General features: G+C 38.2%; 1 protein-coding gene across 1 annotated transcript in view; it reads right to left on the minus strand.

The window, feature by feature from the left end:
- GPC6 (glypican 6) overlaps positions 1 to 16,961 on the minus strand; it is a 539,625-nt gene that overhangs the window by 64,706 nt on the left and 457,958 nt on the right. The window contains exons 5-6 of the mRNA XM_027645576.1: positions 9,841 to 9,971; positions 925 to 1,068 (exon numbers count right to left, since the gene is read on the minus strand). Coding sequence (XP_027501377.1) covers positions 925 to 1,068; positions 9,841 to 9,971 — 275 coding nt within the window. The remainder of the gene's footprint in view (positions 1 to 924; positions 1,069 to 9,840; positions 9,972 to 16,961) is intronic.

Below are 16,961 nucleotides of genomic sequence, written 5' to 3' on the forward strand. Positions count from 1 at the left end.
ATTTTGGTGCCCTAGTGCAGTCAGCAGCTGCCTGGCAGCCACCAGGAGTACAGCTCACCATATACCCATACCTGTTTCCACATGAACTCTCCTTTCCCCTTACTCTTGCTATAGACCTGAGTGCTCCTCTCTTCAGCAAGGGAGACCAGTGCTGTGCAAGTGTGCAGTAATAAGCTGAGGACAGTGTGTTTTAATTCAGGAGCTTTAAAACTCTTTGATTTTGCTCATTGGTTTCACCTAGAGAGGAGTCCTGTGATGATGTTAACAGCTATAGTAAATAGCCTTCTATCAATCTATAGATGTACAAATAGCAGGAATATTGAAGTCTTAAATGTCAATCCAATGACCGGTAGTAAAGAAAATAATCTTATAATAAAGTATTTTTTTCCAAAATGATTGAATAAGTAAAGCAAAATTAAGGATCACTGCAGCTTTAGTTGATAAAAGTCAATTGTTGAGATGGATGGAAATAAAGTAGTGTTAATTTTATAATTAAGTAAAAAAGTGAAACGAATTAATGTGCCTTTGCAAGTGTATTAGTTCAAGAACTAAGTGATAAAAATGGCCTCAATATATAACAACTTGTTTTTAATATAAAATAAACAATTTAAAATATTGCTGTAGATCATTTTTAAAAGAGAATTTATACTGCAAAGTACCTGCCATGGCTTATGTGTTTTTTGGCCTCCAGGAAAGAGCTTTTCCTCTTCTAACATTTCTAACACATAAAAACAGAGTCATATTATTCTCCTACAATGCAATTCTATACCATTTCCAGTGGGGGAAAAAAGATTTCCTGAATGCTGGAACAGTTGGCAAAGAAACAATAGCAATTATGAAATTATTAAATTAGGAGATTGCAACCTTCTAGTATATTATTAAGCCTTTTCTACTAATTTGAAAATGGAATATATTTTGTTTTACCAGCCTATCCAAACTTGTGCCAGCAGCAGTCGTAGGTCGCTCCTCTGGGTTATATGGTCTAAACCGGGTATTGAAGTTTTCAGGGACAGAACGGGAAGATCTCAGAGCAGGTGCTGGTTTAGGTTGGCCACATCCTTGGAAAATCTGAAAAAGACATTGTTGGTTATATGAAAATCATAAAAAAAAAAAAAAGAAAGCTGTATTTTGTAGCCTCTTTATTCTTCCTTTCGTATATTTTAACAAGATTTGATCGACATTTTTATAATAGTGAATTGAGTGCTTATTCCTGCATTAAAATTCCGTTTAAATAATTAAGCATTATTAATTACTTGGTGAAGGTATAAAAACACATAGGGACCTTAAAATCCCCTTAATTTAGGACAACATCTTAATTGCTGTCTTTCCACGAAGAGAAATGAGCAAAAGGATGTTCTTCGTGGCAGGACTTAATTGATAACTGTTTTCACTTTTGTTAAAATGTGGTATTTACCCAGAATCAGAGGTCATTCATAATCCCTACAGCTCTTCCTACCTTGTAATCTTATTTGTAGTCTTAGAGAAAAGGTCAGTGATGAAATAGTCTTATAACTGGACAACTCCCTTATTCCCTACCAATCTCTCCTCAGAAGAGGGGTGAGGCACACTGAGTGAGCAATAGTGATAATTATTTTCTGCTAGTGTGTTTGTTTTCTAGGTATAAAAAATAATAAGTTCAGGGTTATGAAATTTTTTATATGCTTTTGTTTCTAAAAAAGTTTCAGTGTTATGTATCTGATGGCTACTAAAGTATACAGAGGACACTTTTGACTACTGGATATCAAATATATTTCCCAGAGGCATTGTCATACGAGCTACGCATCAGAACAGAGGTAGAATATCCACAGAGTTAAAATTTTCAAGTGCTCTTATGAAGTAGGATCCTAGGATGCCTTCATACTGACTTTTTCAGTTCTACAATCATCTTTCTTTTTTTTTTGTGACCATTGTATTTTGGCTGTTTCAGCATTTTGCCTTCATTCAGAAGGAAAAAAATTAAATGTCAGAATTTCTTGTAAGATATATTTTACAAAACCCTAATGCCAGGCACAGACTGCCTGGATGAGCTTTATGGAGGTGGAAACTGTGCAGATGATGTGTTTTGATTGTAGGACCAAATTACTTCTTTTTCTGTGGCTGTGTTGGGTTTGAGTGGCCACATTTTGATATTGGGGAGTTATGGGGTGTCTTCTCCGAGAAGCTGCCAGAAGTTTCCCCCATGTCTGGCAGGTAAAATGCCATGCAGCTCCAGCCTGCCGCTGTTCAAGGCCAAACCAATCGGGAGTGATAGAAACACCTCTGTGATAACATATTTAAGAATGGAAAAAAGTTATTGGGCGGATGTAATTGTGGCCAGAGAAGAGCGGAGTGAGAATATGTGAGAGTAACAATTATGTAGACACCAAGGTCAGTGGAGAAGGAGAGGGAGGAGGTGCTCCAGGCACCGGAGCTTGAGGCCTGTGCAGCCCGTGGTGCAGACCACGGTGAGGCAGCTGTGCCCCTGCAGCCCATGGAGGACAATGGGGGTGCAGAGACCCCCCTGCAGCCCATGGAGGAGTCCCAGGCTGGAGCAGGTCCCATGCAAGAGAGGGCTGTGAACCGTGGGAAGCTTGTACTGGAACAGGGTCCTGGCAGGGACCTGTGAACCTGTGGAGAGAGGAGCCCACACTGGAGCAGGTTTCCTTGTATGCCTTGTGGCCCTTTGGGGGACCCCTGCTAAAGCAGCCTGTGCCTGAAGGACTGCACCTCATGGAAGAGTGACCTGTGTTGGAGCAGTTTGTGGAGAACTGTTGACTGTGGGACAAACTCACATGGAGAAGTTCGTGGAGGACTGTTTCCTGTGGGAGGGACCCCATGCTAGAGCAGTGGAAGGACTCCTCTCCTTGAGCAGTGGCAGGAACAATGTGTGATGAACTGACTGTAATCCTTATTCCCCATCTCCCTGAGCTGCTGGGGGTGGAGTAGGTAGAGCTGGGAAGGGGGAGGGGGAGGTGTTTTTAAGATTTATTTTACTTCTCATTATCCTACTCTGATTTTGTTAGTAATAAATTCAATTAATATCCCTAAACTGAGTCTGTTCTGCCCATGATGGTAATTGGTCAGGGATCTCTCTCTGTCCTGATCTCAGCCCACGAACCTTTCGTTATATTTTCTCTCCCCTCTCCAGATGCAGAGGGGAGTAATAGAGTGGCTTTGATGGCTGCCTGGCATCCAACCATGGTCAAGCCACTACAGCGGCAAATAAGACAATAAGCTCACAAGTTACGTTGTGAGCTTGATTAAAAAGACTCATGTTTCACTTTCAGACTTTTATATTTTCTGCCTCGAGTGGTTCTGTCCTGAAGTAGCCATGAATGGTGTGACTTTTGTTTCTTTCAGGATAAATTACAATTGGCTTTCAGTTAGGTTTTCTGATGTTAATTTAAAAGCCCCAAATGATTCAAAATTTGCTGAAAAAATCTGATTCATACTAAATATATGTCAAACCATCAGATCTGGTTTTGCTCAAAGTCCAGCAAGTCAGCTGTTGTATGGCCATTGGGATTTTTAATTTATGAGTGGAATACCATTTGGTCTGGTTTGCAAATATCTGTCTTAAGATTTTCTAGCCTCCCTAGTATGAGGACTATTGGACAATACATTAACTTAATCAACAAAGAAAGGTGATTTTAGCTTGCAAACTTCTGGCCTTTTTTTCACCAGGAAAGAACGTTATTTTTCCTCTCTGATGAAATTCAACGAAGATTATAGGATTACAGGATTCAGGATTTATACATGATTGTGTAGGATACCGTACAATTTAAAGGACCAAAGATATATGTTGAGGGTATGAACTACACTTACAAAAGTTTACTTACATTTCTTCTGACTCAAGATAAGTGATATGCTGAAAACATAATTGTTTATTTAGATATCTATGAAATCCCATTGACTCTACTAAGCAGTCAGGAATTTGCTTACAAAGGGACAATTATCCAAAACGTACAACTATATTCTTGGGGGAAAGTGAGGGCACTTCTTAAATTTTCCAGCGTGTGACTGTTAGGCTACTTGTATGACCATGTGCTGCAACTGTAAGCCTCCATAATTTATATTTCATCTTTCTTATGACATACTGAAAAAACCCAAAATAGACTTTGTGGCATTTAGCTTCATCCAAATAGTTGTAGCAAGTGGGTTTATATGAACAAAGTTATGTACAGTCAGACAATAACAGAGATGCAAACTAGATAATAATTTTTACATCACAGAAGAAGAAATAACTTACTTTTTAAATGACCTGGCAGAAATACAGTAAGAATACAATATTCGGTAACTAAATTTTGAGTGCAAGAGACACTTTTAAATTTGCATCCTGGTATTAACTGACAGAACAGAAACTGTAAAGCTGATGATGGATATTGATAAATGCTTCCTAAGAAACACATGAAGTACTTTCTTCACAATGCTATTCAGAGATACTGAGCAATTTCTGGAAAAATATTTATGTGTTTGATTACATATGCTGTGAATTGGTAACATAAATCCACTCTCTTTAAAGATTGCATTTTATATATAATTGGTGTGGTTTGTTTTATCTGAATTTAGGGAGTGGATTCCATTTGAAATGAAGAAACCTGAATTTAGGTGTGTACATGTGTTTACGTTTAAGTTATACATCTGAACTTCAATTTTAGGCAGTGGAGGTCAAAACTTCCTTGAGTTTCTTTCTTATCAGCATCTATAGTAGTTTGTCTTAACACAAAGCCATTCCCCACTGAACTGCAGTTAAAGCTCAAATGGACCAGATCTCTATGGTCAGGGATATGAACCAAGCAGTGAAAGCAAGTCAGTAGAGCCAGTGAAGAATAACATCTACTGAGCTGACTAAATGGAGGTATCTACTAAGGGACTAGGATGTAGATACTATAAAAAAAAGAGTCCTTTCCCAGGAGAACCTGAAGTTTTTAATTTTTGCAGAGGATATGGTTTGATCTCTGTGAAGCCTTGAGTCATATTGTTATTTAGCCATGTGCCAATGCTCAGTGTTTCCAATTGAGTGTCTCTATATGACTCTACTCCATTGACTCATCTTCAGATAGAATAGCATTGATTTTTTACCTGAAATGCCATTTTATTTTTCCTGCACAGAGCTCTGGAAAGAACACAGATAAATGAAGAGGTTTTCTTAATATGAAACTCGTGGACTATTTTAAGAAGAACCTTGGATGTAGTTCTGTGAAGATTTCCTCCTTATAAATAATGCATAGGTAGTCTGCTATGTCATGGAACTCATTCATCCATTTAGCTGAAGTAATTGCTAAGAAGGAACATATATTTATAGGTTAAAATGGCACATCCATCAGCTCAGATAAAAGCAGATTTAAGACTTACTAAGGGAAACTCAGCTATGGGATAGACTTTATGAAAGTGGAAAAATCTTGTCATGGCAGCCAAATGACTCTTATTGCAGTCAAACGTATAGAACCAAAGTGTTTTAAATGCAAAAAATAGTCCAGTATGTTGTGTTTTGCGTAGCAATGAAGACATGATTATGCTGATGCAAACAGATCAGGAATTTTCTCCATTTTGAAAAAAAAAAAAAGGATGTTATTACATCTTTTCTGCTGTTTTTTGACTTTTCCTTCACTTCTCGTGAATAAGCAATCTTTGCAGATGTCGTTCATGTTAAAAGGGAGCAGATGTAGGATTTACCTTTTGAGTTGAAGCAGGAATGAAAGATAATGGTACTGATAGTCTTACAGGAAAATTGTGAAGGCCCTCAAAACATGCTTGTTTTGGCCAGGATTGAAATGAGCATTTATATGTTATGAGTCTCTTAACACGACTACCTGAGTTACCTCAGGGAGAATGAGGGTGAGAATAAGGTAAATGTATGCTATGACCAGGTCTTGGATATGAGCTGAGCCATGGGAAACAATACACAAAATGTAAAAATTTTACCTGAGAAATAATCAACATGATTCTGAGTGCTGAGTTTGTCACTATATTGTTCAAATACCAAAAAGGTGTCACTGGCGAATAACTTAAAGATTTCAATAAAGAAGATATCCTGTCTCAGATATTACAAGAAAAAATCCAAGGTAAATCTATTGCACCCTGACTTCTGCCACAGGCAACCTTCAGGGAACAGCACTGTAGTCTGGGAAGACCCAGATCACACAGCCTGCTAAAAGGTATTGATGTCTTTAGAGGCATCTCAGGTAGCCCAGGCTAATTGTTTTGCACTCTGTGTGGTTTGGTTTGCAGAAGGTGCTCTCTAAGAATGGCTGCAGGTGTTAGATGATGAATCTATGGAAGCTGCTTTTGATGATCTTCAGTCCTTGTCTTTCTTTGGAGAAGGTAAACTTTGGTCTAATTCAGAGCACATAGATTTCTCTTGCAGAAAGGCCTTGGGCCTTGAAGTCTGACTTTCTAGACCATTGATCCTTTTTTGACAAGTATCTCCAGTTATCACAGCTGTCAGGAATGGGACTTTTCCTGAGGCAAAATAAGGACCTTGTGTGGCTGTCATTCAAGGACATGACAGATGTGCAAGGTGAGCAGCCATGAAACTTAGAGCTTTGGAATCAGACTTTCTAGACCACCAGTGCTGAATATAAACTGCAGACAAATATTAGGAAAACAGAAAGATTGCAGCCTCAGGATGAATTGGATCTTAACATAATACTAGTACCTGGTTAATGTGAACTGTGCTAGAAGAATCAACCACAATCATGACAGAAACAAGAAAAGTTACTGGCCTAGGAACAGAGATGCTCCATTTTATGCAGTGACAGATACTGGGATGTGGCTGAGTCTGTATGTCCTTGGTTGGAAGTACAAAAATGGAAGAGGTACATGTGGCATCTCTATAATTCTCTGTCTCAATATTGATGTGCACCATCAAGAGTGGAAGACAGAGGGTTTTTATCTTCTAAGGAAATGAAAGACAAGGAGTGAACTCAAGCCATAAGCCTTGACTGTCTGCACTGATTAATTATTAACTTGTTGGCTATTTCTTGGACTGCTCCAACTTGCTCTTGGCAGAATGAAACAGCTCCAGAGGTAGCTCTCAGCAGTACAGAAATGAATCAGGCTGTGACACTTTGGCCCCAAGATCAACCATGGTCTTTTTCCCCCTTTTATTTATTAGTATAACTGTAACCATGAAGACTATTTCTCAGAAAAATAGTGCTGAACAGAAGGTGCATATTTATAGGGAAAAGATATTGGATAAGGCCTTCAGTACTACATCAAGTGAAGAATTGAGGACCAAACCATAAAAATGGAGACTTAGAAAGTTTATGCTGTATTTTTCCGCTGATGTCTAAAATTGAAGACTTCATTCACATGAGAGTATGCATTGTTACTTATTTATATACACTTAATATGTTGGAAAGTGTACGTTGCTCACTTGATTGTGCCTCCATATGGACAGTAATGTACAGTCACTCTATTATATAAAAAAATCTATTTTTCTCAAATAGACTTCAATATATAATTGCAGCTGTTATAATACAAAATATAATTTTGTAATACAAAGACAAATTGATAGTGCAAGTTAATGTTAATGACTTTTGGAATAGGGCAATTTTATATAAATATTTGAAACAGGAGCATATGGATTTTGGATTAAATGAATTCTGGGTCTTCGACCCACAAAGGGGATGTAGTAGTAGAGCTCCTTGAGGAAGAAACTTTTTATTTTCATTTTTTCTACTTTTTTTAAAAGAGAAACAACATTATACAATGTGGTCCAAAATTCTGCTTTTTCAGCATAGAGCCTTCTCTCAGACATCAACCAGATTTTTAGGCAGAAAAGGCTGCATGTCAGTGGTGAAAAATAATCTATGTGTATGTCGGTGTTGCAGGCATAACATTATTAGTGCGTTGCCATTTTCCCATGTAAAAAGGCACTGACTGACTTGTGGAAAAATAGCTGTGATTCCTAGTCACCACTTTTTTCAGTAGGTACACTCAAATACAAGATACAAAATTGTTTGAAGAAAGAGAAGATAACATGATTTCAACACCCTGCCTGAAGCTTTCTGAGCAGCATCTCAGAATAATTGACAAGCATGGCTTTTCTCCCACATTAGGTCTGCAATTGCATTCCATGCACCCCATTACATCTGGCAAGGTATCTGTCATTTTCACTGAAGCTCTAAGTGGTCAGTATGTATAGGGGGAAAAATTAGACAACAGAGGACTGATTCGAAGTGTACTCGTTTATCATCTCTACAGATCTGACATGGCAAGGAAGAGCACAGCACTAAGCCCAAAGCCTTTACCTTCTTATACATTTTTTTAAAGAAAAAAGCATTTTCACGTGACCTGAATAAAGACTGATATAACCAAGAAGATCAAGGAAATCACATTTCAGGAAACACAGAAATACACAAAGGTCCCTCAAGGATAGACAGCTCTGTTATCTATGAAAATATAATAGAATAAATTTTGCTGATATAATTTCTTTTCTGTTCTACAATATTTAAAAAATTATTGGCTAAGGTTTCTCTTAGAGGAAAAGCTTTTGCCTTGCAAATGGCATTGCAATCAATCTCTACAGCAAATATTTGTGAGGGGCAGGAGAAACAGTCTGCTCTGCTATAAATGAGTAGTAAGATGAGCTCATGCCAATATGTCATTGGACTCTGGCAGCGGATGCAGCTTCCCAACTAATAGGAAAACTGTGAAAATCAAACAAGTAAAAAGGAAAATTATATACACTTGGGCCTTCAGTGAGTTTTCAGTGAAAATATTTTTTGTTAGGTAAGGGCTAAGTTTGCTGAAGCTAGCCTTTAATTTCCAAAATATTTGGGATCACTTGATCACTGCTGCCAGAACAAAGTCTCATCATGCAGGATGTACTCTGCTTTTAAAATCCAAGAAACATCATGAAGGTTGAAAGTAAAAAGCATCTTGAAAGAAGCCCTTAAAAACCTGTAGCACTGGGGCCATAAAAAACATCTAATTTGGGTTGGCAGGAAGAATATTAACCTCAGCCTCCTGCCTTTTGTCCCCACATTTTTCCCAGCTACAGCAGCTTCCTTCCATGCAATGGAAATTCACTGACTCAGATGGCAATCTGGCCAGCACCCAACTGACTACTGGGAGTTAAATGCAAGATAGAAACTCCTAATGCGGAGAACATGGCAAACTGTTGACTTTAGAATTTCAGCAACAGTACACTGATGAGTATTAAGGGAGAGCCATTAATTGTTGACTATTGGCTCAACAGCACCTGCTACAGAATTTGAAGGATGTTATTAACAGGGGTTCAGAGGTGATGGTGATCTGTGTATACACACACACATTAAAAATGGAAAGGAGGAAGCTGGTATCATTAGCTCTGTTTATCTTTGTGTCAGAATCCAGACAAAACTCTATCAAACTGAGGTCTGGTAATCAGAGACTGTCCAATGTAATATTTCCCCTGAGTGGCTATTAAAGGAGGTTAAATGGAACATTTTGTGTATTCACCTCAAACATATTGCACTTCACTCTGACCTAGACAGATCAAAATGTGTTTGGAAGCTAATATGGAGAATCACAGATGAGACACGAGTGGAAGTTACCAGGTGTACTCTGCAGGCTATTGCTTACAGAATTACTGCTGCTTTTCAGCACTCTCTATTTTCCTTAAATCTCTTACAGCTATTAATTTGAAGTTTAATAAATGGTAGCTTTCTTCCTTCCACTTCCTTTTGAAAAGTTCTAGCTTGTTTAACTGGATGAAGAATTCAAAGGCAGTCTGGTAAACTGTTGAACAAGGAAAAGCAATTTCTGGTGGTCTGGACAATCTTTCTTAATAGTCTAGACAGAAAAATTGGTGGAGATGTTTTTCCCCCCCACTTGTGGCATTCAACAACAGAGAAGGCACGACTCACACAGTACCTTTGCTGACACCTGCATGCTGTTCTCTTGCATGTTCATGATGGCTTCAGAAATCTTGACATCAATAGGATCCATGACTGATTCAATGTTGAATGGTCCCTCTAATCTCTCCGCTACCAGAAGCATAGCATCTGTTAAAACACAAAGCAGCCATTCCCTTAAAGAAGGGATACCTTTGGGTGCCTCAGGCAGACCAGTGTTGCCAGCTGTAGGTGTGGGTACTGAGCGCTCCTGAGCAGGAGCCTGTGGGGATATGTGGCAGTAAGACCGTGAAGCCTGCAGAGAAGCTTCCCAGCTGCCAAAAATATCTTTTTCTGCTACTGCCACCACAAAAAGAGGAATAAAGACTGTGAAAGTTAGCTTAATGTTAGTTGACATGGCATTATTGAGCTTGGGGTAAAATTATTTTACATAGCCTCACATGACTTGAAGCAACCAGTGCTCTGGAGTGTACTTATGTAATCTCCTTCCCAAGAAAAAACAGGATGATAGAAATGAATCCTTGGTGTATGTTCTTAGAGTTTGTGTGAGATGATGAAAACTTTGATATGATATATCAGGGTGTTATAATTAAAGCAGCTGTTCTTTCTGACCTTAATGATCTCATTTTCTTGCAATATGAACAGCAGATGAATATTGGATTTCTGCCATAGTATATAGGTATAAACCATGTTTGCCTTGCTACATTTTCAAAACATGGTTGTAAGCTGCATGGAGAAACATATTCTTTGTATGTTTCGAATTAAAAAAAAGTTTACTTAATTTATATTAGAGCCCCTCTCCAAAATAATTTAAAAGTTTTCAGCATCTAATTAGCTTTAAACAGATGCCACTTTAACATGACAACAAAAATCTTTCTTTGTGGAGAAAGCTTGGAGCACCCTGTAGCCCCAACAGCAGTGTTTATTAGCTCCATGCTTGGCTGAAAGTCACAGAACTTTGTTCCAACCTGCATGGCCATCTTCTCTCTCCCCACAGAAGCACATGTGCATGGAGGTATGGGAAGAGGTGGCTGGTGTCTCAGCCAAGCAGTTGAGACACACACTCCTGTGCATAGCCTGATCTGAGGGCAACGATATGTTGTTTATGTGCTGTCAGTGCATGCCTAAAAATCCCACTGAAACTAGAATTACTTGGCATGTAGTACCTAAGCACTTTTGCAAATTTACATCTAATATTTCACAGTATTTCTAGGCTGAAAAGAGTGTAATGCCAGTTATTTGGTGTGGGGCGTATAGCACTTGTTCCTAACAGTGAGAAGTGGTGAGATGATAGGAAATTGGTTTCAAACAGAGATGTTATTTTGCCTGCACATTGTTTTAAAATTCTTTCCTGTGGGAAATGGTGAAAACAGGAACTACCTCTGATAGAGGAAACAGTTTTCATGCACACTGAGACACACATACATATATGCATGCACACACATATACTTACAGATTCCTGCAATAAGCTATTTTTCCACATGCAAAGAGAATATCTAAGTGTGGACTGCTATAAAGGATTTTCTTCCTCACACATTGAGTGACTTGTATAAAACATCTATGCTTTAGCACTTAGTGAGCAATGTGGCTAAATCCTAGATGCCACAATCAGTACTAGCCATTGCTAGGGCACGAGTCTTGATGGCTGGATTTTGATCTTTAAATTCAGGATTAGAATAAAGATTAGGGTAAATGAATAAAACAGTGACGAGGAGGGGGTTGGGGTTTTTTCTTTTGGTTTGATTTGGATTTTTTTGGTAGGAGTAGACTACATCTTAAGGACAGGTGCCTCTTTGTACAAGTTCACTTTAGTTTGGAAACTAGTAGGTTGGACACGTCTAGTGCTAAGCTCTAGTACATGTTTTGGATCAGGGACTGTTGAATCAGCGTTCAGTAAATAGGTAGTTGCTGCAGACCTCTCATGAGAATGGGTAGTGTCTTGAATCTACTTGCTGTTTCTTCTGATGGCATGGGACACTAGTTCTGAATTAAATCTTGAAGTGAAATCTCAGATATGTGGCAGAAAAGTGCATCATCCTTAACCGCACAAGAACCACAGCTTTGATTGCAGAAACAGCCTTTTCTCAAGCCAAGTGCCTTCAGCTTCAAAACCAATAGCCCTAGGAGATGCAAACTAAAAATCTCTTCCTGGCTTAGAGAGCTTATATCTTTAGAAAGATATCCTTTGGTTCACCGGCTTTTATTTTCTGAACTTTAAGCCTAGTCTTTACATATATATATATATATATATGTCTCTGTACTGGAACTGGGCAGAGGCTGAGGATCGTGGGTAATTCCTGGATGTTAAAGGTGAGCTTTTTGTTATGTCGGGCTTCTTTCTTTGATATAGTATGGTATAGGTCTGATGGTGAGTTCAAGAACTTGGGTTCAAGTTAAGGTTAGAGTCCAGTATTATATTTCAGTTGCATGGGCTATAGCTCTATGCTATTACTATATAGAAAGGAAAAGAAAGGAAAAGAAGAAAAGAAGAGAAAATGAAGAAAAGAAGAGAAAAGAAGAGAGCAAGTAAATCCCTGCTTGTCCATATTCATTAACTGCTTGTCTCCTTCTCTGATTTGGAATGAGTCTGAACCACTCCAGGTAACTATTCTCAACCCAAATCTGTGGAGAAGCTAGCCTGAAGCACTGAGGGTGTGAGCCAACAGTAACACTTGCCATTAGAGCCTTGTGATCTCTTATTTAGTTGTATCTATAAGGATATGACTAAGGAACCATGGGTTAAGGGAGAGTATGATTTGAAATATTCACACCTTTACTGATGACAGGTACATCTTTATATCAGCAGTTTGTATTTTTATTTTGGGGTTAGTGGGACAGGACTAACGCTAAACTAGAGGCCTACAGAGGAACATATTTGAAGAGGAAGAGTGTGAGAAATGGATTAAATGTTGCGATGAGAGATGCTTGAAGGGCTGAAGTAAAACTGGTTTTTCCTGAAACATTATTTCTGAGGCTGACACAGGTTGTGCTTCCAGTTAAGGCTCATTTTAGGGATCAGCTCAGACTAGAAGTCTTGGGCAATTGCACAGTTCAGATGAGTTCTTGCACAAATGGAAAACTAATGTTGTTTGAGGACTCATTTTGTCATCAGTTTCAGCAGCTGTGTGGGGCCATGGCTGATTTAGCAGTGACTGGACTGCTGGGTTACTCCTGTTTCCTTCTGGCAGGAGTACTACAAGTTCAGTTGAGCAAAAGACGATGAGCAAGTGCCACTGCTATGAATGCCAAAATGATTTTCTTAGTCTCTGTCTGACTGAGCTCGTTCTTCTACCTTTTCTCTAACCATCATGTTGTTCATAATATTAAGTCAAACACATCCAGATGATACCTGACAGCTGTAGACTGAGAGAAGCCTGGAAGAACTTAATATAGTCTTATTGTAACTGTGCAGGCCCCCTGGGAACATAATCAGTACTGTATTTAACTAGCTTCAGTCTACTAATTTTTTGAGTTAGCCCTCAGATTTAAATTAAGACTGAATATTTCATCCTTAATATTGAATTTTAGAAAGAAACACCCCACAATGTTTAAGGTGAATTGCTCCCTTGGAAAATATTTCCTCAGCTCGTTAGATTGAATCCTCTTGTTTGCCAAACCTAACCCTCAATCCAGTGCTAAACCTTATTATTCACCTGTACTGTTCTATATGAACACATACAATATATACACACTAGCTATTCTGTGCAATTGAGTGAAATGGAAGTTGTTAGGTTGAATATAGTGAAAATCAGATGAAATGTAATGATCTGATATTTATGACAGAACAGTCAAAATGTTGTGATGGTCCTTACCAGATAGTAGCTCTTCAAATCTATAATCATGTATCAACAAACAAAACACACTTGTCCCAAGTCCTTTTTTTGTCTCCTAAAAATATTGTGAATATTATTACATAAGAAGCTGGAAAGATTTCAAATGAAGTTAAGAAAATCTATATGCCTCAGCCTTGAAATATTAATTTATAAGAACAGACCCTTGAACTGGAAGAAAGCCGAGTTTAGTTCTGTGTGACTCTGTGTGTATTTAAGAATTTCTCAATCAGGTCAAACAGAAGATATGAGGAGCTTAGTTATTGTTTGCGCCATAAAAATCTGAAAACTGATTAATTGACTACCTGGGGTTTTTTATCTTGTTAATATACTTAGACTGTATTGTTTAATTGCATGTTTTTTATTTTTACCTCTTTTGCATTTTCAAAATCTGCTTTATCAGGACACCTCTTCCCCCTCCATATATACTATAGCACTTGGCAAAAAGCTGGCATTTAGTTGCCAGCTAGGATGAGTGGATCAGGATCTCTGTTTAGGTAAGTAATTCTTGCATTTTGGGTTTTTTAGGGACTTGGAAACAATAATGTGACTAATTGCTCACTTGAGGACACAGACTTGCAAAATGGTCCTGAGAAAGTACAGAGCATATGGCACACCAGATTCACCATCGGTGACACTGCTCTTGACCTCTCCTAGATGCATGTTGCTCAAAATAGGAGTGGGGACCTTCCTGATGCAGTAAAACACTCATATCTACTGGAGTCCAAGGCTGTAGTCCCAGGGACCCCAGAATGTTTCTCCTGGCTGAGTACAGCAGCTCTGACTGTTTTGCATTCCCTTGTCCACATCAAGAAATACCATAGGTATTTGGCTTTTAGAAGGACATTATTTAATTTTAAGCAATATATAAGAAAGAGATCCCGCAGAAAGAATACTGATTTATGAGATATCTGATAAGTGAAAAAAACCCCAAAACTAGACTGAAATACAAAGTTCTTGTAAGAACAATCATTGCCTCCTTTTTCTTGTCACCCTTCTATCATCAAGAAAGTGCAAGGAGGATCTGATAGGGAAGACTCAGGAGGCTGATAAGGAAATGCATTTTTTGGGTCTCTGTTAGTTTGGCTGTGACATCAGTTTTTGCTTTCATGCACACAGTTGCTCTTCTACTTCAAAATTATCTTTGAGGTTCTAACAGTGGCTGAGCTTTCCTCAGAGATGTCCAGAAAAAGATCTGTGGATGAAGTCTCTATAAATGTTGTTTTGTCAGGGAGACAAAGAATGGTAAAATACAAAATTGCATACCCTTCACAAAATTTTAAGGTATATTTTGTTTTGGGGAAAAAAAAAAGGAGGAAGATCTTATCTTAAATTTCTGATTAGAAGTTTTCTATATTTTTCTAGTCTCCTATATGTGGTCTTACATTTACTTAAGAGGAATTGTGAAGTGCTTGTTCACATACTTGCTGGTGAAAGAATGTTAGGATAAATTTTTATGTGGGAAGCTTCAAAGGATTGTCTATGGACAAATCCATGCATTGCAGACTAATCAGTTGCAAACAGCCTGAGCAATTTGTTGCAGTTGACGATGACCTTGAGAGTGGCAATGACTGTTTTGGAAAAGGATATAACTATTGATATGATGGGCTGCAAGGCAGGGATCATTTGGTAGCTTCCCAATCTTCTGACCAAGGGCAAGGGAAGGCAGGAGTTTGGATTGTGTTTAGTAGGTCACATAGGCAAAACTCAGTGAGTTTTCCATCATGACACTAAATATAGCATATACAGTGGTCATAAAATCTTTGAAGCGTTAGATGGTAAACTAATGAAACAAATTAAAAACTAAAAATTGAAAAGTGAAATATGGGTACATATTGACTTTTTACAAATATAATAACAGTGGAAATACATTCCTGTAATACTCTGCCAAAACTTTTACTGCTAGATTCTGATTTACTAAGAAAATTCAAGAAGAGGGAAGTAAAACTCTACCTCACATTTAAAGGAGATGAGATAAGGAAATCAGAGTAAGGCATGGCAGTAATGCCAAAACTGCTGTTTTTCTTAGGGTCCATTGTTCCTTTTTCAAATTATTATTCATATGAGAACAGTGTATGGTTCTTTTCTGATGAGGCTAAACTGACAGATTTCCTCTCTGACTATCATTAAGCTCTACATATGCTTTGGCATATTAACATAATTTTCTACGTTCTACTTTTTTTTTTTTTTTAAAATGTGGGAGAAGGTACTTTTCTTAAAACTCATGTTTGCACCTGTGCAAAGGTGATCTCAATATTCCTTTTTTGGATATTCAGTTATCAATATCCTGTTAAGCTTCTCTGTGAAGGTATGCGGGGAAATGACTAGTCCCTGCTTGAGAAAAACATGAGAAACTGCTGTATGTGAGGTGAAACTTTTCTGAAGGTAAAAAGTATCAGCATATGTAGCTGAACAAAATAAACAATGGGGAAAAGGTACCTGTGATTGTTTACATGGGAGAAAAGAAGGGCAAAGAAAGAGATGGATTAAGGTGAGGTGAGGAAGAAGCTTGGGAAAACTGAGGGAAGAGAGCATATGTCCTGCTAGCAAACTTCAAGCTGATGGATGATCTGGCAAGTAGGAGACCAGCTGCAGGAAAGGGCTGACACTTGGTGAAGGGTTTAGGTCTGAGTACAGAGTCTGGATGGTCATGAGGTCCAGGGCATGGTTCAAGGGAGTTGGTTTAAGAGGTGGGTATGTGAATAAATGGGTCTACCTGCATTTCCCTAATGAACTGCCACAGCTCCAGTCTGATAGGGATCCATCCTTCTGAGCTTATAATTTCTGTAGATCTTCCTGGAGCATGGAGTTCTTGAAAGAAGTAGTGCAGAAGGATGCACTCCTGAAGGTGCCTACCTTTACACAGTACAACCAAGACGTGGAAGACTCCATTTCAATTTTGTTTTACTTCAATTTCTTTTTACCTGCTGGAAAAGCACCCTAACTACCTCTGCTATTCTTAAGTGCCCAATAGTTCTCCTTTCAAAGCTGTTTCTATGGAATGCTTAGCTACTCACCTGGACAGAAACACTGGTCTCTGTCTTACTATTTAAGGCACATAATTAAGAAGGTGTGAATCCAGTTTTCTGGCTTATATTTGTAGGGCTGATATCTGAAGAATGATGTAATGAGTAGGTCAAAAGTTCTTTCAGGAGGGACTGGAATGCAGAATTGTCCCTTCTAGGTTAATTACCAACTAATTAAAAAGGCAAACTTTAAAAATGCATGTAGATAATCAGATCTAGTTTTTTGTTATCTACGTTTAATTTCAGTTATAAAAATTTGCAGATTTAAGAATTAAAATGTGAGG

This window comes from Corapipo altera, unplaced genomic scaffold (assembly GCF_003945725.1).
Source record: "Corapipo altera isolate COAL_440 unplaced genomic scaffold, ASM394572v1 0, whole genome shotgun sequence".
Taxonomy (NCBI): Eukaryota; Metazoa; Chordata; class Aves; order Passeriformes; family Pipridae; genus Corapipo; species Corapipo altera.